Here is a 23491-nt window from a genome sequence, read left to right on the forward strand (position 1 = left end):
TAATAGTAAATAGATAGGAAGGGATATTATATTTGTTTTACACCCTACTATTAAAAGAAGTTTAAAACAAATATAATAGTAATAGTAAATAGAAAGAAATAGATATATTATATTTGTTTTAAAACCCCCCCCACCCCTTTTTTTTTTTTTTTTAAGACATTTCTTCAGTTACTTTCTGGTTTCTGGCCTAGGCCAGAAACCAGGAAGTAACGGAAGATACGTGTACAAAATAAAGATACAAAGATCTTCGTGAAGATACGTGTACGAAAAAAAAAAAAAAAAAAAAAAAAAAAAGGAAGAATAAGAAAGGGGTTTAAAACAAATATAATAGTAATAGTAGAGGAGAAGGGATATTATAATTGTTTTAAACCCCCCTTTTTTTTTTAAACTAGCAGCCTGAGGATTATACATATTTTGTGTTGATTGAGAGAGTTTAGTTCCTCTTTAAATGGTCACATTTTCTTGGTTACTGTATGAACGATAATGGAAATCTGTCACTGGAATCTGAGATAAGTTCCTGTATAATTGTTGGATGTGATGCAACATCATAAATAAAAGCATAAAAAAAACAAAAAACAAAAAAAAAAAAAGGGAAGAGCAGTCAATCACATGGTCAGACAGCTGGTGAAAAACAGACTTTTATTTTCCAATGTGGAACAGATATGAGAGTGTTATACACAGAAGACGGTGGATGATGAACACGCCCCTCCTCCTCCCCCGCTCAGACTCTGGTCTTTGTGCTGTTAATATAGGACTCCAGTATAAAGATGGTGTCATCCACCTGAATCTCACTGGCGTCCAACCTGGAGGAGGAGACAAAACAAACCAAATATATATAAAAAAAAAAATATATATATATATATAATTTTATTTAATTAAATTTATTTTAATAAAATGCGTTTAGAGTAAAAATCTATCTAAAACAGTTTTCTATGTAAGATACAATAATAATTTTGTTTATTCAGCACGGAAGTAAAATGTAATTTATTTCTATACACAGATTTAATTTTTATATATAATAAAATAAATATATATATATATATTTTAGATAGATAGATAGATATAGATAGAAAAAATATAATGAATGATGTCTTAGGCCTCGTCTACATGGCCATACTACAGTGTACACCCACATGAAGGCCATGTTTATACATACACACACACACACACACACACAGAGGTGCACCGGCGGTTTTCCATGCATTCTTGTGCAGACGGCCCCACTGATGTCAATGGGACACAGACACCGCTGCTCCCCTCACTCTGACCTCTGTGGGGTTCCTGAACACAAACTATATTTTTCGGGAAGGTGCACTCGCATCACAGCTGCCATGGATGGGACCGCCTGCACGGGGAGGCATGGAACGCTTGTGCATTGCCATGCAGGTAAACACACAGTCCTTGCAGGGGCGTACATTGTAGTATGCCCATGTGCAAGAGGTCTTAAGGGTGCTCAACCTGTGGCCCTCCAGCTGTTGCGGAACTACAAGCCCCAGCATGCCTCTGCCTTTAAGAGTCATTGTAACTGCCAGCCTTGCAATGCCTCGTGGGAGTTGTAGTTCATCAACAGCTGGGGGGGGCTGGCACAGTTTGGGCACCCATTAGAATTCTGAAGTAGAATCATCAGTTCCTGAAGTGGTGGAATTGGTTTTCCATAAAGAAATAAAGTGGAACAGATTACCTGCATTGCTTACAGCAGGGGGGGGGGGGGGGGGGGGGGGACAGCAAAGAGTCAACTTAGGAGGTAAAAGGGGCATCATACATGATCAGTGGCGGCTGGGGCTCAATATTTTGGGGGTGGACGGCAAACCAACGCAACCCCCCCCCGGGAGACGGACGGGAAGGCAGCGATCAAAGCCGAACAGGAAGTGGGTCCTAAGAATCCCTGGCCAAATCGGGCCTCAGGACCCGCTTCCTGATTGGCTGGGGAGGAGAATCAGAAAGACAAAATGATTAAATATATTAATTTCTGAAAATATATATATTATATATATAATTATGAGCCCACCCTTTTTTTGAAGCCAATAAGAGCCTCCAGCTCTAATCATGTATGAGAACCGCTGGGGGGCTTCGATCTAAGGTAAGTAATACCGAATGAGCTAGTATGCTATGCTAACTAGCTCATTATGCCTTTGTCTTTCAGGTTTTTTTTTGTTTTGTTAGTGGGTTTACAACCACTTTAAGTACGGAGGAGCGCCTGGTGGTCAGTGGTTTATCACACAAAAAAAAACAAAACAAAAAAAAACACAACTTTACTGGAGTGACAAAGGTTATAGTAGAGCCAACGCGGTTCAAGGGAATATCCTCCCCTCTTCTTCAGGGTTAGTAGATCAGTAAATGAATATCAGATACAAAAATATAAACATTAAATCTGGGAGCAAAAAATAAATGTAATTTATTTCTATACACATAGATTTAATTTGTAGATACTGTATATTTTTATTTATCAAGTTTTTTTAATTTATATATATATATATATATATATATATATATATATATATATATATATATATATATATATATATATATATATATATATATATTTATTATATAAATAAATATAATGTTATTGAAATTTTTTTGCCAAATGTTATCAGATCAAATGTTTATTTACTGACCTATTAGCCCCAAAAAAGGGGGAGGCTCTTCCACCTGAAACGCGTTGCCTCTACTGTAAACTGTCACACCAATAAAGTTTTAGGATAAACCACCAAGCGAGATGATCATCTGTTACTTGTCTCTCCTCCATACTGATGTCACCTGGGGGTGGGGGGGCACACATAATATATGTAACTAGAAAAGACTTTAATGCGATTCGTAGATATAGAACAGGAGACTGTAGGAGATGGGGCACGCCCTGCTAGAGAATAATGAGATTCTTTCATTGGCGACTTGTGCGGGGGGAGGGGGTGGTGGCATTACTGGCTTCTGGGGTGTGAGGGGGCCACAACAGGTACTAAAAGGGCCGTGGGGGTTGGGCACCAGGACTCTAGAAGGTCTTACTTGTTGACGTTGCGTTTGAGGCTCTCCAGCTGCTGTCGTTCGGGCGCTGTGATCATCTCCTCGATCTCCTGGAGTTGGGCCTCCTCGGCCCCCGTGGCCTGCATGGAAGCGATGATCGCCTCGATCCTCTGAGACTTCTCCAGCAGGCGCCTGACCAATAAAAAACATTTTTAATTCATTCAATGGTTTATTTTTTTTTTTTTTTAAAGGGACTGTAAGTTATAGCCCTTGTGCAGATTTTTGCGTTTTTTTAAATTTAGGTTGCAACTTCAACTTTAATTGAATAAAAGGGTGTACATCATGGGTTCTCAACCTGTAGCCCTCTCTAGCTGTTGCGGAACTACAAGTCCCATGATGCAATGTAAGGCTGTCCGTTAAACAAGCATGACTCCCAAAGGCAGAGGCATGATGGAACTTGTAGTTCTGCAACAGCAGGAGGGCCCCAGGTTATGCACCCCATGGTGTACATTGTCCAAATGATTACATTGAAGCCCCCACTTTAACCAAAACATTTTCATTTTGGATGGACCAGTCAAGGGATCTCTGTCGGTTTTTATTGTTGTTTGTGTCCCCATTTGGGTGATTCACCCTCACTTCCTGCCAGGACAGGAAGTGAAAGGAAAAACTGGTCAACAGGGGACACAGATAAAGCCATACAAAAAAGGAAAGGAATTTTAGTAGCTTACTTGTTTTCTTTGGTCTCTGACTGTCTTCTCACAATCAGGTTGGCGACCGTCTGTATTTAAAAGACAAGATAGTGTGAAATCACCATTATGGTTTATTTATTTATTTATTTTTATTCCGACACATTTTTTTTCTTTTGTTTGCTGAGCGAAGTGTACAGAGGAGTATGGTGACCCGGTATTACAGAGACCCCATTACCAGACCATTCATTTCAGTCTTCCCATAGGATTCTGTGTGCATTAACATATTTTCTGTATTATTTGTTACTACAACCCCCTCCAGACGGACACATCTTCACAGGCCCTTCTATTGTTAAAGACATTTGGGAAAAGTAGATGATGCTTGTGGCACGGATACCTTGTAGCATCGGTGTAGTAGCATGCGCGCGGTGGGCAACGGCTTCACCGTGTACAGGTAGAATGTTCTGGAAGGTGCGTGGTCCGGGGTTTTGGGGATTTCCTGCACAATGGAAAAAAAAAAAACATAATAATTGGTGTGACCAAATGATAGTGGGTGTGGTCAGTGATAAGGAGGATGATGAGAAAACACATGCATTGGTTGTCAAGGTGCCAACCCCTCCCCCAAAATGCCATCACTAACAAAAATGGTCAGTGGGGAGTTCCCAGTAACAATCTCCCTTACATTGTCGGCAAAAAGTACCACTGGCATCCCCTCTTACATTGGAGGTCAGTGAGGAGCCCCAGTAACATCTCCTCTTACATTGGAGGTCAGTGAGGAGCTCCAGTAACATCCCCTCTTACATTGGTGGTCAGTGAGGAGCCCCAGTAACATCTCCTCTTACATTGATGGTCAGTGAGGAGCCCCCAGTAACATCTCCTCTTAGATTGATGGTCAGTGAGGAGCCCCCAGTAACATCTCCTCTTACATTGGAGGTCAGTGAGGAGCCCCCAGTAACATCTCCTCTTACATTGGAGGTCAGTGAGGAGGCCCAGTAACATCTCCTCTTACATTGGTGGTCAGTGAGGAGCCCCAGTAACATCTCCTCTTACATTGATGGTCAGTGAGGAGCCCCAGTAACATCTCCTCTTACATTGATGGTCAGTGAGGAGCCCCAGTAACATCTCCTCTTACATTGATGGTCAGTGAGGAGCCCCAGTAACATCTCCTCTTACATTGGAGGTCAGTGAGGAGCCCCAGTAACATCTCCTCTTACATTGGTAGTCAGTGAGAAGCCCCAGTAACATCTCCTCTTACATTGGAGGTCAGTGAGGAGCCCCAGTAACATCTCCTCTTACATTGGTAGTCAGTGAGGAGCCCCAGTAACATCTCCTCTTACATTGGAGGTCAGTGAAGAGCCCCAGTAACATCCCCTCTTACATTGGTGGTCAGTGAGGAGCCTCAGTAACATCTACTTTTACATTGGAGGTCAGTGAGGAGCCCCGGTAACATCTCCTCTTTTATTGGTGGTCACCATTTTTTTTTTCTCCAGTCAATATGCAAAGCAAAAGCAGGGAAGCAGTAGGGAGACATTTCTATCTGTTCTGGTACTGATGCTGCCGATCCAATACTCACATCCAACCCAGGCAATTGTAAGTGACACCACATATAAGGACCTGGGATGGATTAAAGGGGGACCAGTGTGCCAGGACAGTCAGCCATGTCTTGCTGAACCTCTCTAACATAACGGGGAGGAAAGCACTTCTGAAAGAGGCAGAGTGTCCGATCTAAAGTCACATGGCATGCGATCGACCTGTTGCTGTCCCTAGACAAAAAACACTGACCTGCAGGCTGATGAGGTTCACGGACAGCATCTTGTACAGCATGTCCTTGGCTTCCTTAGCCGGGATCATGGCGAAATCCTCCACCTGCTTCTGCTCCAGGTGCCTCTTCCTTAGCAGGAGACGGAATATTCGGGCGCAGCGCGAGCCGAACCTCCACAAAAGCAAAGCCACAGAGGAAGAGAACATCAAACCAACTGAGCAGGAGGAGGTCACTGAAAACTGTCTACTCTACAGCTAAAAGACCAAATAGGGATTAAAGCATCAACATGCTAATGACATAAATAAAACCTTGGCTTAGATCAATCCTTACATTACTTTGATGTATAATACAGACTTTATTTCTTCTGTGCTCTGTGTCTGTGTCTCATAGGGTACCCAATGAGATTTGCTCATACTTTGCTCTATATATTTTTTTAAACAGTTTATTTCACTGCACATTTTGTTTTTTATAATATCATTAGTTTGAATATCATTAGTTTGAATTTTAGAATCTACCAGTAACAATCAGTGACGGACGGGACGTGGTTGTGTACCTCCGTACACCGGCGGGAGAGTTCGAGGGTGACAGAGGAGCTGCCCCCTGGGCTTGCCTAATAGCAGGATATCTACACCAGTAGCGTGTCAGCGAAGTGGGGTGAGAATCGATCTAACGCTGTCCCTTGAGGTCCGCCGTGACCGTCATTTCCATAGTGGTGCTGGGCGTTTCACAGAGGAGGATTGTGTTTGGATTTGATTTGCAGTGTCAGTTTGGCTTTTATCAAGAAGTTTTCTTGTGAGTGCAATGATTGAAGGTTTTAATTAAATAAATTTTACATGTTTTACGGTATCACACTATTTTGAGTTCTTTTATACATTGAGGTGACACTTCGATTTATCAAGGAATCTGGATCTTCCGCCTTCTATTGACCAACTATACTTATGCCTTATTGCCAAAACACGAGAGTGTGAGGCATATTGAGCTGGTGAGTGTTGAGTTCAAAGGGAGAGGAATCACTATCACTGAGTGAATTGGTGGACTGTTTCCAGAGACTGCACATTTCCTGCACGGTGTCCTGTCTATGGATTTTTTATGGACTAAACCACTCATATTCTATTATTGATATCAGTGCACGATTTAATATTGCTTCGTGTATGGTAGACTTTCAGAGGCACTGTCACGATTTCATTTGCACATTTATGTAATAATTTTGTATTGTTTATGTAGCATTTATAGCACTAGATCACTTTAGTCTATAGAACTGTTTTGCACACTTGGCAGTTTAAACACTGGCCTTTAGCGCCACTTTTATTGATTTGCAAGAGCCGCGCATGAGCTCTTGGAAACAATAGACTAATCAGTTCAGTTTTATTTTATTTTAAAGTGGCAGCTTAGCATAATACGTTTATTTATACTTGTTGTCTAGGGGGGTAACACCCCTGCACCTGGCATTTGAGCGCAGTGGTGGAGACTCGGGAAGGGCGGTATATCTTGAGTTTTCTCATTTGTCACAAGAATAGCTATTGCCAAATCTTGGAAATCCCCAACGATCCCTTTTCACTTGCTAAAATCTAAACGGTCATGGATAATGGTGAACTAACCCCTCTCTGCGATTTTAAACAATAAAGTGGCTTTGTTTGACAAAATATGGGACCCTTGGATCAACTACCTCTCAGCTACATAATGAAATGGGAGTGGCTAGGGAGTACCTCCCTCCAGGGCCAGAGTGCACCCCCCTCCACTATCCTCTACTCTGCTTTCTATCAATCATTCTCTTTTTCTCTCTTCTTTCAACCAGAATTGGCCTCTGGGGGCCCCGTGGACCAATTGAGGCCAAAGGGCCCCCATTTGGAGGTCAAACTAGTTGGTTACACCTAGCGGAGGTGACAGAGGGAGATGGGGCCCTCCCCCCCACGGTTCCCTGTGTTACATGTTGAAGCACACTTGTGCACCACCTAGAGGAGGTTCCTTCTTTTTATTTTCTATCTTTGTTTAATTTTTTTTTCGGTTGAGGCCTTTACTATAATAACCTAAAATAAGGACAAGGATACACAAAACCTCACATAAATACAAGGTAATTTGTGATGTAACCGACTTGCCACCTGTACCATTACTTCATACTAAGAAGGTAAATGTCGATTTTGTACTTGTTAAAAAATTTTCTGAATAAAAATATGAGAAAAGAAAAAGAATACAGAGAAAGAAGAAAGAGAAAGAAAAAGAAAGTGAGAAGAAAGAGAAGAAAGAGAGAAGAAAGAGAAGAAAGAGAGAAGAAAGAGAAGAAAGAGAGAAGAAAGAGAAGAAAGAGAGAAGAAAGAGAAGAAAGAGAGAAGAAAGAGAAAGAAAAAGAAGAAAGAGAAAGAAAAAGAAAAAGAAAAAAAAAAAAGGAAAAAAAGAAGAAGGAAGGAGACAGAAAAGAAAAAAGAAAAGAAGGAGAAAGGAAAAGAAAAGAAGGAAAAGAGAAAAGGAATAAAGAAAAAAAAAAGGAAGAGAGAAAAGGAAAAATAAAAACATAAATAAAAAAGGCGGGTGTTTTTGTTTCTCTGATAACCCTCACCTTTCCTGTACAATGGACTCCAGGTTGGCGGTGGCCAGCGTTGCTACTGCTTTGTGTAGATCTTTTGGTGGAAAGTTAAGTGAAAAAAACAAAACCTAAACCAAAACATATATAAAATGCGTACATGTGGTGTGTGTGCGCCCGCATTATTATATATATATACACACACACACACACTAAAAAAGGATACTGATGACGAACATCCCTCCTCCGCTGTCCCCGGACCTCCCGACAAACTCCAACTGTAATGAGAAGCAGAGACAGAATTCCAACACACAGATCTGACAGGACACGGCAGCCCCGCCCTCTACCTGTGAAGATAAGCCCCACCCCTTCACAAATAATTGCCCCCCCCCTCCCCCACAGAATGCTCTCTGCTCACCGGGTCATCAGCCAGCAGTGTCAGGTACTGGTCCAGAACCTGCTTGGAGATATTGTACCCTTGTGGGAAGGATCTGAAGATCTGCAAAGAAAACAAACAACAAGAATTATCTTTGCTTAGAACTGTACAGGAGGTGTGTCTGAGCATGTGTGTTCTTTTCTGCATTCCTGTGCATTACCGCAATGTAAAAGTGTACAATGGGCTCCTTATACTTTTCTGGCCAATAAATATGAAAACTTTTCAGTGAGGACAATTACAATGAAAGTAATAGAGAAGGAAAAATTTTCCTGTACACAGCTGACTTCCTATTCGGTGTTTAGGAAGGGGCATACCTCCCGCCGTCACCTCCAAGGCAGGGAGACCTCCCGCCGTCAACTCCAAGGCAGGGACACCTCCCGCCGTCACCTCCAAGGCAGGGACACCTCCCGCCGTCACCTCCAAGGCAGGGACACCTCCCGCCGTCACCTCCAAGGCAGGGACACCTCCCGCCGTCACCTCCAAGGCAGGGAGACATCCAACTGTCACCTCCAAGGCATGGAGACCTCCCACGGTCACTGCTAAGTCAGGGTGACATCCAACTGTCACCTCTAAGGCAGGGTGACAACACAGGAGAAGGCAGGGATAAGCGTTGTCACCCTATAACAGGAAGTAGAAGAGGTGAGACAGCGCTGCCAGCTCCTCTTCAATCTACAGCTCCAAGTACTGGGTGCTCCGGCTGAAAGGTCCGATAACCTCCATTGCTACACAGTCCAGAGAAAAAGCCGAAACCCCGGTAAGTCAGCAGAAACAGTCATCCTTTGTTACAAAATAGTGGCATACAGAAAAAAATAAAGCGGAAAGGCTTTGCATTTTTATTGGGCTGTATTCCACTGTTTTGTAACAAATAATGACTGTATCTGCTGACTTACTAAAATAGTGGAATACAGCTGAATAAAAACATACGCGTTTCGTCCACTAGGCCGAAACATGTTGGTTTTTCATCTGTATTCCACGGTTTTGGAATAAAGGATGACTGTATACGTTGACTTACTGGAGGTGCCGGTTTCTTCTGTGGTCTGTAGAACAGGAAGTGCCTGAACATGGGGCATGTATGACCAGTATGTACAGTCCCAAGCCTATGATCCTGGCGCAGAAGGCGGGGCATTACCTCATTGGAGGAGAGCGGCTGGGTGTGAGCCGCGTTGGAGGAGGTGGTAACTTCGCTCATCCTCAGCATCGTCCTCACAATCTCGCTGCTGGTCTGCAATGGAAGAAGAGAAGACTTTACCGACCACACAGAATGACTATAACATGGCATTGCGGTACAATCTGATTGGACAATCTCCTTTAGATCTACTAACAGCTTTGCAGTACGAGATGTTACCTGACTGGATACACATTGAATGTCTTGTACCTCATATTGCATAGTTTTGGTCAATATATAAAAAGACGATCGGTGTGGCCAGCATATAAGGAGATTGTACCTGATCCATCTTATTGGAGACGGCGCTGATAATCGCCTGGTCCCGGAAGTGCTGGTGGAAGCGCTCGGTGTTAATTTGCCAGTAAATCCCGTCATCCTGGCTGGTCTGCAAAAAGAGGACAGAGAGTCACTCCATGGCCTCGTTAACATTCGACTTTCATTACATACCTTATTCTACACCCAGTAATGTCATCACTGTGGTCTATATGGTTCTCTTTGGAATGCAGGCAGCTCATGGCTGGTGGGAGGGGCTGGCAGGGGGGGCTGTACATAGCTTCCTGATAACATCACAGCACCCGGCCTCAGTACTCCTCCCGAGAGCCCTCAGTCCTGATGTAAGCAGTGGGAGGAGTTATGAAAATATCAAAATCTCTTAATGGATGGGTTTCAGTCTGGGGGAGTGGGCGTTCCTAGGCAGGCTGCTCAATAACTCCCACATGTGATGCTGAAGGGGTGGGGCCAGGGACAGTCAGTCAGTCTGTGGATCTGAGTCTGGGGCACATGTCCCTTCTGCCCCCCTCCCCCAGCACTGATGAAAGGGGCGGAACAGTCAACCTGTGGCACTGAGTCTGGGGCACGAGCCCCTCATGCCCCCCCCCCCCCCCAGCTCTGATAAAGGGGGTGGGCCAGGGACAGTCAGCCTGTGGCATGGAGTCTGGGGCACGTGCGCCTTCTGCCCCTCCTTGTCCTAGCTCTGATGAAATGGGAGGGCCAGGGACAGTCAATATGGGTCAGATTCCCCTTCTACCCCCCAGCTCTAAAAAAGGGGCGGGGTCAGAGACAGTCAGGCTGTGGCCCTGAGTCTGGAGCACATGCCCCTTCCTATCCCAGCTCTGATGAAAGGGGTGGTGCCAGGGGGACAGTCAATGTGGGGCACCTGCCCCCCCCCATGTCCCCCCACCCCGTACCAGCTCTGATGAAAAGGGGTGGGGCCAGGGACAGTCAATATGGGTCACATTCCCCTTCTGCCCCCCCCAGCTCTGATGAAAGGGGCGGGGTCAGGGACAGTCAAGCTGTTGCCCCGAGTCTGGAACACATGCCCCTTCCTATCCCCCTGCTCTGATGAAGGGGGCGGTACCAGGGGGACATTCAATGTGGGGCACCTGCCCCCCATGCCCCCCGTACCAGCTCTAATGAAAAGGGGTGGGGCCAGGGACAGTCACTCTGTGGCACGTGCCCCTTCTGCTGCCCCCCCAAAGCTCCGATAAAAGGGGCGGCCCAGGGACACTTAGTCTGTGGCAATGAGTCTGCAGCACATGCCCCTTCTGCCCTCTTTCCCATCCCAGCTCTGATGAGAGGAGGTGGGGCCAGGGACAGTCAGGCTGCTAAGGAAAGGGCTAGAGGATGCTGGACGTCCTCCAGCCAGGAAACGGGGTGGGCTCTGACGTGCTGCAGTTTCTAACGCACACTGTGAGAAGCTCGCAGTGTGCAGTGAAAATCAGGGAGGCAGCCATTTCAGTTCAGGAGAGGAACTGCTACACCTGGAGGTTAAAGGTCAGGTAGAATAAAAGAGCCAAGATGAAATAATGATCGATATTAAAAAAAAATTGCATTCAATCAATTCTGACAGACTGCGTTGTGACCTGTGGAGAAGTCACTCACGTCTGAGTCTTTCTTCGGTCTCTTGCTCTGGCCGGCACCTTCGTCCTCATCGGAGGATCTCCGCCGCTTCCCCCGACCTGCAAGAACCAATCAGAGTTCATTATACCTCAGACAAGAGGAAACGCCAAGATCGACCTGAGCTGGTCCTACCCTTACCGACCAGGAGGACCCGGGGGACGGAGAACATCTCCTTCTCATTGGTCACAAGGGAAGGAATGGGCGGCCGGCGTCCTTCTGTGCCATCTTTTTCCTCCACCACCGGGCAGCGCTGTACAAAGTGTGTGTCTGCCAGCTGGGTGAAGGTGGATGAGACATCGCTGTACTCCATACTCTTCCCATCTGCAGGACAAGAGGACACATTGTATATGAGAACACAGCCTATCCAATCACTAGAGAGCGATGACATCACTGAGAAGGCAGCCTATCCAATCACTAGAGAGCGATGACATCACTGAGAAGGCAGCCTATCCAATCACTAGAGAGCGATGACATCACTGAGAAGGCAGCCTATCCAATCACTAGAGAGCGATGACATCACTGAGAAGGCAGCCTATCCAATCACTAGAGAGCGGTGACATCACTGAGAAGGCAGCCTATCCAATCACTAGAGAGCGGTGACATCACTGAGAAGGCAGCCTATCCAATCACTAGAGAGCGATGACATCACTGAGAAGGCAGCCTATCCAATCACTAGAGAGCGATGACATCACTGAGAAGGCAGCCTATCCAATCACTAGAGAGCGGTGACATCACTGAGAAGGCAGCCTATCCAATCACTAGAGAGCGGTGACATCACTGAGAAGGCAGCCTATCCAATCACTAGAGAGCGATGACATCACTGAGAATGCAGCCTATCCAATCACTAGAGAGAGATGACATCACTGAGAATGCAGCCTATCCAATCACTAGAGAGATGACATCACTGAGAATGCAGCCTATCCAATCACTAGAGAGAGATGACATCACTGAGAATGCAGCCTATCCAATCACTAGAGAGCGGTGACATCACTGAGAAGGCAGCCTATCCAATCACTAGAGAGCGGTGACATCACTGAGAAGGCAGCCTATCCAATCACTAGAGAGCGGTGACATCACTGAGAAGGCAGCCTATCCAATCACTAGAGAGAGATGACATCACTGAGAATGCAGCCTATCCAATCACTAGAGAGATGACATCACTGAGAATGCAGCCTATCCAATCACTAGAGAGATGACATCACTGAGAAGGCAGCCTATCCAATCACTAGAGAGATGACATCACTGAGAAGGCAGCCTATCCAATCACTAGAGAGCGATGACATCACTGAGAATGCAGCCTATCCAATCACTAGAGAGAGATGACATCACTGAGAATGCAGCCTATCCAATCACTAGAGAGATGACATCACTGAGAATGCAGCCTATCCAATCACTAGAGAGATGACATCACTGAGAAGGCAGCCTATCCAATCACTAGAGAGATGACATCACTGAGAAGACAGCCTATCCAATCACTAGAGCGATGACATCACGACTTTTCCCACCATTGTGATCTTTACCCTCCATGGTCTCGGTCAGGCGGTCGGCCACTTTCTTCACCACGGCGGTGAGGGTCATCTTGCCATTCAGCAGCAGCTCCTCCACAATCAGCTCTCCGGTGTCTCCGTACAAAGTCTTCGCCGTGTATATATAGCGAGGAGAGCGCAGCATGCGCAGGCAGGACTCACACTGCGCCACGTACTCCACAAAACCACGCTTGTGCATCTGATAGATCACCAGATTGTGCTGGATGAGGACACACAGCGCCTTCTTCACCTGAGGGGACATTAGAGTGTAAGCTCCTCTGTACAGAGACTGATGTGACTGTGGGGGAGGGGACATTAGAGTGTAAGCTCCTCTGTACAGAGACTGATGTGACTGTGGGGGGAGGGGACATTAGAGTGTAAGCTCCTCTGTACAGAGACTGATGTGACTGTGGGGGAGGGGACATTAGAGTGTAAGCTCCTCTGTACAGAGACTGATGTGACTGTGGGGGGAGGGGACATTAGAGTGTAAGCTCCTCTGGTACAGAGACTGATGTGACTGTGGGGGAGGGGACATTAGAGTGTAAGCTCCTCTGTACAGAGACTGATGTGACTGTGGGGGAGGGGACATTAGAGTGTAAGCTCCTCTGTATAGAGACTGATGTGACTGTGGGGGAGGGGACATTAGAGTGTAAGCTCCTCTGTACAGAGACTGATGTGACTGTGGGGGGAGGGGACATTAGAGTGTAAGCTCCTCTGTACAGAGACTGATGTGACTGTGGGGGAGGGGACATTAGAGTGTAAGCTCCTCTGTACAGAGACTGATGTGACTGTGGGGGGAGGGGACATTAGAGTGTAAGCTCCTCTGGTACAGAGACTGATGTGACTGTGGGGGAGGGGACATTAGAGTGTAAGCTCCTCTGTACAGAGACTGATGTGACTGTGGGGGAGGGGACATTAGAGTGTAAGCTCCTCTGTATAGAGACTGATGTGACTGTGGGGGAGGGGACATTAGAGTGTAAGCTCCTCTGGTACAGAGACTGATATGACTGTGGGGGGGAGGGGACATTAGAGTGTAAGCTCCTCTGTACAGAGACTGATGTGACTGTGGGGGAGGGGACATTAGAGTGTAAGCTCCTCTGTACAGAGACTGATGTGACTGTGGGGGAGGGGACATTAGAGTGTAAGCTCCTCTGTACAGAGACTGATGTGACTGTGGGGGGAGGGGACATTAGAGTGTAAGCTCCTCTGTACAGAGACTGATGTGACTGTGGGGGAGGGGACATTAGAGTGTAAGCTCCTCTGTACAGAGACTGATGTGACTGTGGGGGGAGGGGACATTAGAGTGTAAGCTCCTCTGGTACAGAGACTGATGTGACTGTGGGGGAGGGGACATTAGAGTGTAAGCTCCTCTGTACAGAGACTGATGTGACTGTGGGGGAGGGGACATTAGAGTGTAAGCTCCTCTGTATAGAGACTGATGTGACTGTGGGGGAGGGGACATTAGAGTGTAAGCTCCTCTGTACAGAGACTGATGTGACTGTGGGGGAGGGGACATTAGAGTGTAAGCTCCTCTGTACAGAGACTGATGTGACTGTGGGGGGAGGGGACATTAGAGTGTAAGCTCCTCTGGTACAGAGACTGATATGACTGTGGGGGGGAGGGGACATTAGAGTGTAAGCTCCTCTGTACAGAGACTGATGTGACTGTGGGGGGAGGGGACATTAGAGTGTAAGCTCCTCTGTACAGAGACTGATGTGACTGTGGGGGAGGGGACATTAGAGTGTAAGCTCCTCTGTACAGAGACTGATGTGACTGTGGGGGGAGGGGGCATTAGAGTGTAAGCTCCTCTGGTACAGAGACTGATGTGACTGTGGGGGAGGGGACATTAGAGTGTAAGCTCCTCTGTACAGAGACTGATGTGACTGTGGGGGGAGGGGACATTAGAGTGTAAGCTCCTCTGTACAGAGACTGATCTGACTGTGGGGGAGGGGACATTAGAGTGTAAGCTCCTCTGTATAGAGACTGATGTGACTGTGGAGGGAGGGGACATTAGAGTGTAAGCTCCTCTGTACAGAGACTGATGTGACTGTGGGGGGAGGGGACATTAGAGTGTAAGCTCCTCTGTACAGAGACTGATATGACTGTGGGGGGAGGGGACATTAGAGTGTAAGCTCCTCTGTACAGACTGATGTGACTGTGGGGGGGGGGACATTAGAGTGTAAGCTCCTCTGTACAGAGACTGATGTGACTGTGGGGGGGGGGACATTAGAGTGTAAGCTCCTCTGTACAGAGACTGATGTGACTGTGGGGGAGGGGACATTAGAGTGTAAGCTCCTCTGGTACAGAGACTGATGTGATTGGCTCAGTGATCTCTGTACAGTGCTGCGGCATATGTCAGAGCTATATAAATGTATATTATTATTATTATTGTGTGACTGTGGGGGAGGGGACCTTAGAGTGTAAGCTCCTCTGGTGGGGAGTGTCAGTATACCTGATCCAGGCGAGGTGTTTGGGGGGGGGGGGGGGGGGGAATGTTGTCGGTATACCTGATCCTGGGGGGTGCCTGTGTACCTGAACCAGGGGGGTATCGGGGGGGGAGAGTGTCGGTATAGGGTAGTGTCGTGGGGGTGGTTGGTATACCTGATCGAGGGGGGGGTGTCGGAGGGGTGGGAGTGCTGGTGTACTTGATCCTGGGGTGTGTCGGGGGATGGGGGTGGGGCAGTGTCGGTATACCTGATCCTGGGGGATCCTACAGTGTCAGTATACCTGAACCAGGGGGGGTATCGGGGAGGGGGGGTGGGAATGTCAGTATAGGGTGGTATCGTGGGGGTGGTTGGTATAACTGATCCAGGGGGGGTGTCGGGGGGGGGGGGAGGGGGTGTCAGTATACCTGATCCAGGGGGGTGTTGGAGGGGTGGGGGTGTCGGTGTACTTGATCCCGGGGCGTGTCGGTATACCTGATCCAGGGGGGTGTGTTAGGGGTGGTTCTTCATACCTGATCCAGGGGGGTGTCGGGGGGGAGAGGGGGTCCAGGGGGTCGGTATACCTGATCTAGGGGGGGTGTCGGGGGGGGGGGGGGGTCGGTATACCTGATCCAGGGGGGTGTCGGGGGGTGGGGTGGGGGTGGTTGGGTCGGTATACCTGATCCAGGGGGGGAGAGGGTGTCGGTATACCTGATCCAGGGGGGGGAGAGGGTGTCGGTATACCTGATCCAGGGGGGGGAGAGGGTGTCGGTATACCTGATCCAGGGGGGGTGTCCGGGGGTGGGGTGGGGGGGGTCGGTATACCTGATCCAGGGGGGGTGTCCGGGGGTGGGGTGGGGGGGGCGGTATACCTGATCCAGGGGGGGGAGAGGGTGTCGGTATACCTGATCCAGGGGGGGGAGAGGGTGTCGGTATACCTGATCCAGGGGGGGTGTCCGGGGGTGGGGTGGGGGGGGTCGGTATACCTGATCCAGGGGGGTGTCCGGGGGTGGGGTGGGGGGGGGGGGTCGGTATACCTGATCCAGGGGGGGTGTCGGGGGAGGGGTCATTATACCTGATCCAGGGGGGTGTCGGGGGGAGGGGTCGGTATACCTGATCCAGGGGGGTGTCGGGGTGGGGAGGGGTCATTATACCTAATCCAGGGGGGTGTCGGGGGGGGAGGGGTCGGTATACCTTATCCAGGGGGGGTGTCGGGGGGGAGGGGTCGGTATACCTGATCCAGGGGGGGTGTTGGGGGGGGGGGGAGGGTCGGTATACCTGATCCAGGGGGGGTGTCGGGGGGGAGGGGTCGGTATACCTGATCCAGGGGGGGTGTCCGGGGGTGGGGTGGGGGGGGTCGGTATACCTGATCCAGGGGGGTGTCCGGGGGTGGGGTGGGGGGGGGGTCGGTATACCTGATCCAGGGGGGGAGAGGGTGTCGGTATACCTGATCCAGGGGGGTGTCGGGGGGGGGGGGGTTGGTATACCTTATCCAGGGGGGGTGTCGGGGGGAGGGGTCGGTATACCTGATCCAGGGGGGTGTCAGGGTTGGTATACCTGATCCAGGGGGTGTCGGGGGTGGGGAGGGGTCATTATACCTGATCCAGGGGGTGTCGGGGGGAGGGGTATACCTGATCCAGGGGGGTGTCGGGGGGGAGGGAGGGGTATACCTGAGTCGGTGGGTGTCGGGGGGAGGGGGGTGTCGTTATACCTGATCCAGGGGGTGTCGGGGGGAGGGGTATACCTGATCCAGGGGGGTGTCGGTCTCCTTAGCGATGACTCTGAGCGGTTGGCTGCCGGTACGGATCAGGAAGGTCCCCACACGGGAGACGATCTCCCCGAAGTGTTCCTGCAGGAGGAGGGAGATGAGCGTCGCCTCGGCCTGAGTCATGGCTGCCGGGAGTCTAGGAGAGAAGATCAGAACTATAAAGGAGTGCAGACACAGGGCAGAGAGAGGGGGAGGGGTGTATGATAATGTATAGAGAGGAGAGAGACGGTCACCCTGGGATAAAGTTTCATGCACCCTGTTCATTCTGTGTCCTTTTCTATAAAAAGAACAGATTAGCAAAGGTCCCTACAACTCTTCCTAGCAGTGGGGGAAGGGGACAAAGTGCAACATTATGTTCCATGCACCCTGTTCATTCTGTGTCCTTTTCTAACAATTAAAGGCCTCTCGAACTCTTCCTAGGCAATCATGTGTGTGTTATTGTTTTGAATGATACTTCATGTCCTGGTGACACCCTTTGGGGAGGGGGGGAGGTTGTCACCAGGACAGGAAGTCACGCCCTCCCCCCACTATAATAAAAAGGTCTTATTGTCCTGAAGAGACTTCCCATCACTTCCTGTCCCGGTGACACCCATGGAGAAAGTGGGCGGTTGTCACCGGGACAGGAAGTCACAGAAAGCAATAAAAAAACATTGTCAGAAGTTCAAACCCCTCCCCCAATATAATAAAAAGGTGTTTTTGTTTTAAAGAGATTTCCCATCACTTCCTGTCCAGACAGGAAGTGATGACAAAGCTCCCCAATGGGGACACAGATGATAATATCTCCTCCTTCACCCAAAGGGAAATGTTTTGCGGTAGAGTTGGGCTTTATCTCCCTCTATTCTCTGTACAGACAGATAAGAGTGTCCCCTGACCTCCCCCTAACCTCTGACAGAAAAATGCTGGGATTTGTTGTCCTCCCACCCAGCCTCCACTCACCTAAGCCAGCTGCATGTGTCTCTGTTCGCTGTTACCCTTGTAAATAAAGTTTACTGAAGCATCTCGCTGGTGATTTTCGTGGCTAGAGCGGCGCTGGGTAGCGAGGCGCTCTGGCTGCGCTCTCGGTAGTGTTGGGAGGACCGTGGCTTTTTTCGCTGGTTTTCTCGGGGAATAGAGAGCGCGTATGGTGGGAGGCGCTCTATCTCGGGATCTCGCTGGTGTTGGCGGAGTGACATCACTCGCTGGTCTCGGGTTGGGTAGAGCGGCGCGGTGAAGGTGGGCGCTCTATCCTGTGTCTCGGTGGTGTTGGCGGAGTGAAGTGACGGGGAGAAGAAATGGCGGAGGCGGCGGCGGTGTCTCAGCATCGCTTCTTCTGTCATCACTGTAAGGGGGAGGTCAGCCCCAAACTGCCGGTGAGTGAGGAGCTGCTGGGGGGAGGGGGACACGGCCGAGGACACCGGGGGCCCCTTCTTGTCTCATGGAGGGCCCCCCCGGTACTGTGTGTTGTCATTCACATTAAGGGGCCCTATAGGGGGCTGTCAGGAATGGGGGTGGGGCTAATGTCATTGTCTGCTCTGGGGGAGGGGCTTGGGCCCCTGGCAGGGTCATGTCTAAAATAGGGGCCCCTTACAGGGTCACATCTTATGTGGGGCCCCTGGCGGGGTGGTGCCTGAAGTGGGGGGAGGGCGCCCTGTGGGATGGTGTGTGATGTGGGGCCCTGTGGGGTTGGTGCCTGATGTGGGGGGCCCCTGCGGGGTTGTTCCTGATGCGGGGTGGTATGTAAAGTGGGGGGCCCATGGCGGGGTGGTGCCTGTAGTGGGGGGGGCCCATGGCGGGGTGGTATGTTAAGTGGGGGGCCCCTGGCGGGGTGGTTCCTGTAGTGAGGGGGCCCCTGGCGAGGTGGTTCCTGATGCGGGGTGGTGCCTGTAGTGGGGGGCCCCCTGTGGGGTGGTATGTAAAGTGGGGGGCCCCTGGCGGGGTGGTTCCTGATGCGGGGTGGTGCCTGTAGTGGGGGGCCCCCTGTGGGGTGGTATGTAAAGTGGGGGGCCCCTGGCGGGGTGGTTCCTGATGCGGGGTGGTGCCTGTAGTGGGGGGCCCCCTGTGGGGTGGTATGTAAAGTGGGGGGCCCCTGGCGGGGTGGTTCCTGATGCGGGGTGGTGCCTGTAGTGGGGGGCCCCTGGCGGGGTGGTTCCTGATGCTGGGTGGTCCATGTAGTGGGGGAGGCCCCTGTGGGGGTGGTGCCTGTAGTGGGGAGGCCTCTGCAGGGTGGTGCGTGTGGGGGGGCCCCCCCGGGGGTGTGGTGTCTGGTGTGGGTGGGCCCCAGGAAGGGTAATAGTGGGGCCCCTGGCGGGGTCTGTTTGATGTGGGGGGGCCCACTAGCAGGGTGATGACTCCGCCTCCCTCGTGGACAGGCTCCGCCCCGTTTGTTAGATTGTGGCCCCTTGTATGCGGAGTGCTCCCATAAGTGTCTGGTTTCCGGGGCCCTCCATGTGTGTGGCCTGTCATTGTGGGGCCCCTGGAGTCATGGCTGTCAGCATTGTACAGCACTAGTGACTGTGGCCCCTGATGTGTTGCGGGCTCCTATATTGGGGGTAGGGCGTCACACTTGGATGAGAGCCCAAGCCCCCCCCCCCAGCAGTGTCATGGTGGATGTGGCCCTCCCCAATGAAAGAATCCTCATTTGATGACATCAGGGGCCCCTGAGCTTCCCTCCCCCTCCTGTGTAAGGGTACTGTGGCCCCTGATATGTGCAGTTTGATGTAGGGGCCCCGCCGTGTATAGGTGTAACGTTACCTGGGGCCCCGGAGATGACACATTTCTCTTATATGATGACACCTGAACCCTGTGATTGGGGGAGGGGCTGTCCTCTGTAGTGTTATCAGGACTACAGAACACCCACTGTATGTAATGAGGAGAGGAGAGGGAGAGGTGTCCTATAATAGTCCTGTCCCAGGGTGATAACACTTCCCCCCCATAGACTGTAATAAGGGAGTGCAGTCACCGGAGGACGGGGAGTTTGTTTCTGGCGGGATCATCGGATGAATGTAAATAAGAAAACAAATGCAGCCGCCACTTCTAAGCTGCAATGTAAGACATTCCTGGCTAAGCCAGCCAATCGGGTTACAGCGGGGGCGTGTTCTGAGAGTGACAGGCCCCCAGCTTTGTCAGCTGTGGTGGGTGCTAAGACTGCACAGACATTCCGGGGGGGTGCCTATAGTCCGAGGTGAGGGGGGAGGAAGAGGGCAAAGTGCCACGGCTTCAGGTAGAGGAGGAGGGGCGAGTGGTGTGGCCACATAAGAAGATGTAGGGAGCAGTGTGGCCTGAGGGGGAGGGGAGAGTGGTTGGCTGAGAAAATAAAGAGAAGACCAGTGGTATGGTCCGTGGATGAGGAGAGGGGGGGGGTGAGCTGCAGTTGCCGGAGATGAGAAGGGGGGGCGAGCGGTGTGGTCTGTCTATGTGGGTGGGGAGGTTTATCTGCGTGGCTCAGGGATGAGGAGCGGTGTTGACCTGCATGGTCTAGGGATGAGGAGAGGAGTCCGAGCGTGGCCCGGAGATGAGGGGGGGGTGAGCTGCGTGGCCCGGAGATGGGGGGGGGGGGGGGGTGAGCTATGTGGCCCGGAGATGAGGAGGGGGGTCGAGCTGCGTGGTCTGGAGATGAGGTGGAGGGTGAGCTGCGTGTCCCGGAGATGAGGAGGGGGGGGTGAGCTGCGTGTCCCGGAGATGAGGAGGGGGGTCGAGCTGCGTGGCCCGGAGATGAGGAGGGGGGGTTGAGCTGCGTGGCCTGGAGATGATGAGGAGGGGGGTTGAGCTGCGTGGCCTGGAGATGATGAGGAGGGGGTCGAGCTACGTGGCCTGGAGATGATGAGGAGGGGGGTTGAGCTGCGTGGCCTGGAGATGATGAGGAGGGGGGTTGAGCTGCGTGGCCTGGAGATGATGAGGAGGGGGGGTTGAGCTGCGTGGCTGGAGATGATGAGGAGGGGGGTCGAGCTGCGTGGCCTGGAGATGATGAGGAGGGGAGTCGAGCTGTGTGGCCTGGAGATGATGAGGAGGGGGGTTGAGCTGCGTGGCCTGGAGATGATGAGGAGGGGGTCGAGCTGCGTGGCCCGGAGATGAGGAGGGGGGTTGAGCTGCGTGGCCCGGAGATGAGGAGTGGGGTTGAGCTGCGTGGCCCGGAGATGAGGAGGGGGGGTGAGCTGCGTGGCCCGGAGATGAGGAGGGGTCGAGCTGCGTGGCCTGGAGATAAAAAGGGGGGTGTGGTGACCTGCTATTTGAGTACATGGTGGGGGTAAAGGTGACATTAAGGGGCCCCCCACAGAGCCATTTGTACCCTTGTCACCACCCTTATTCTGGGGGGGGGTGTGTAAGTCTGTGAAATGTCCTGGTGGGGGGTGTAAATCCCTCTCTGAGCTCCGGTCGGGAGTGTTGTCAGAGGTGTCGGGAACCACTTAAAATAACTCCGGAGAGAAGTCGGCACCGTCTTGTGACTCCGATAATCTCAGCCGGGAGATCCACATTCCCTTTCACCTTCACCACCCTCAGGCCACAGCCGCACCTCGGAGCTGGCGGGTCACATCATCACAAGATCATTCATCTGCGCCTGAAATAAGCACTGTCTGAGCTCCGACTCGGCCCTACAGCTTTCACTTTCACAGCCAATGAAATGAGATCAGAGGCAGCCGAGTGATCTCCTTCCCGGGTTCAGGGAGGATAAAAGACCAACAATGTATCCAAATAATCATTGGGACCTGTCTATACATACAACGCCACGGCATATGTCAGCATTTCCGTATCACATTACTGAGTAAAAAAACAATTTGTAGATAAAACAAAAAAAAAAAAAATAAACCAATCTACACGATCTGAGAGTAGTCGGGGCCTTGTGAGTATTTCACCTCATTAGAGACGGCAGAGATCTGTAGTTGGTTGTATTCGGCTTGTGGATCAGAAATCTCCAAACCTTCTATACAGGGGGCCGGGGGGTGACCGTCCTTCAGACCATGGCCATTAGGGGTAGAAAATGTCCCGGCATCAGTGATGAACAATGCCCCATCTTTGGTGTCATTGGGAAGAATTGGGCCCCTTCGTTGGTGTCATTGTGAGGAATAGTGCCCCATCATTGGGAGGAATAGTGCCCCTTCGTTGGTGTCATTGGGAAGAATTGTGCCCCTTTATTGGTGTCATTGGGCCCCATTGTTGGTGTCATTGGGAAGAATTGCACCCCCGTATTGGTGTCAGTGGATGTAAAATGGGGCCCCAAGGGCTGGTTAACAGCAAGCAAGGGGTCACATCGTGCCCCTGGACCCCAGTTTGGAGACCCCCGCTGTAGAGGGGTGAGGCGTCATGAATACACACATTGTAGAGGTTTATTGTACTTTTTATTATGTGAGTTAAAAAAAAAAAAAAAATGAAACCCTTTTCGGTTTTCATGACTTTCCTTTATATAGAGCCGGTGATGTCATCACTGGGTCTCTGTGCTTCTCTATGTAATGCAGGCAGATCGTGGTTGATGGGAGGGGCCGGCAGGGTGACATCATCACTGGGTCTCGGTGCTTCTCTATGCAATGCAGGCAGATCGTGGCTGGTGGGAGGGGCCAGCAAAGGGTGGGGGGCAGTACATACCTTCTGAAGACATCCCAGCCCCCGGCCTCAGTACTCAGCAAACATCAGAATGTCTTCCTAGGTGGGGGGTCTTCTGCATGTCGGTCATGGCGGTGGTGGCTCCCTCCCCTCCCCTCCCCCGGAGGTGCTCTCTCTGCCTCTTCAGGTGTTTGTGATGTTTACAGAGTGGCGGATTTTACATAATCCTCGGGGGTTGTGTGTTTTCATACCTGAGCGAGGAGCGCCGCCGCGGCTGTTGTCGTCTTCACAGAACACAAGACAAATATGAGGTCCGACCGCCGATCACATGTGTGTGTTGTGACAACGCGGTGCTGGCGGCACCCCGACCCTCCGGACAGGAGAGACCTGATTTTTATTTTTTAAATTTTGCGCTTTTTTTTTGTAAAGAAGGAAATGTCTATGATAAATGTGTAAAAAAAAAAACAAAAATTGCTTAATAAAAAAGAAAAAAAAAAAGAAATAAAGAAAATAAAATCTCAGCAGAAAAATAAGAGTTGAAGGGAGAAGGAGAATAAGGAGTTAATTATTGCTGATCAGTAAGTGAAGGGTTAATGAGGGGTTTACTGAGGAACATTTTATTAAAAACAAAAAACAAAAACAAAACAGATCTGAGGTCATCTCTTTGATCTGCAGATGAATGAAAATAAAGATACAAAAGTAAAGATGTGTTACATTGTATATTTCTACCCCCCCTTGATGACCAGACCGTGTTTTGCTGTTCAGCAGCTGCGCTGCTTTAACTGGTAATTTCTCGGTCATGGAAACCTGTAAGCAAATTAAAAGTTTTATCA

General features: G+C 50.2%; 2 protein-coding genes across 4 annotated transcripts in view; one reads left to right on the forward strand and one right to left on the reverse strand.

The window, feature by feature from the left end:
* Window positions 1-620: 620 nt before the first annotated feature.
* POLR3C (RNA polymerase III subunit C) lies at window positions 621-18270 on the reverse strand. Of its 3 annotated transcripts, none has more exons than XM_073609327.1 (15): window positions 18081-18269; window positions 17121-17280; window positions 12933-13203; window positions 11566-11748; window positions 11410-11486; window positions 9809-9913; window positions 9493-9585; window positions 8346-8426; window positions 8154-8205; window positions 7964-8024; window positions 5430-5580; window positions 4045-4146; window positions 3690-3739; window positions 3004-3153; window positions 621-803 (listed from the first exon to the last, which is right to left on the reverse strand). In XM_073609327.1, the coding sequence occupies exons 2-15, from the start codon at window positions 17265-17267 to the stop codon at window positions 722-724; spliced, it is 1605 nt and encodes a 534-aa protein (XP_073465428.1). In that variant the 5' UTR covers window positions 17268-17280; window positions 18081-18269; the 3' UTR covers window positions 621-721. The 3 variants fall into 3 exon arrangements, with proteins under 3 accessions (XP_073465428.1, XP_073465429.1, XP_073465430.1); XM_073609328.1 differs by having other exon boundaries at window positions 12948-13203; window positions 18081-18267; XM_073609329.1 differs by lacking the exon at window positions 621-803 and adding an exon at window positions 2623-2760 and having other exon boundaries at window positions 18081-18270.
* RNF115 (ring finger protein 115) overlaps window positions 18207-23491 on the forward strand; it is a 40480-nt gene continuing 35195 nt past the window's right edge. The window contains 1 exon segment of the mRNA XM_073609330.1: window positions 18207-18493. Within this exon segment, the coding sequence (XP_073465431.1) occupies window positions 18416-18493 (78 nt within the window). The 5' untranslated portion in view covers window positions 18207-18415.

The sequence above is a fragment of the Aquarana catesbeiana genome, linkage group LG13, assembly GCF_042186555.1.
Source record: "Aquarana catesbeiana isolate 2022-GZ linkage group LG13, ASM4218655v1, whole genome shotgun sequence".
Lineage (NCBI taxonomy): Eukaryota > Metazoa > Chordata > Amphibia > Anura > Ranidae > Aquarana > Aquarana catesbeiana.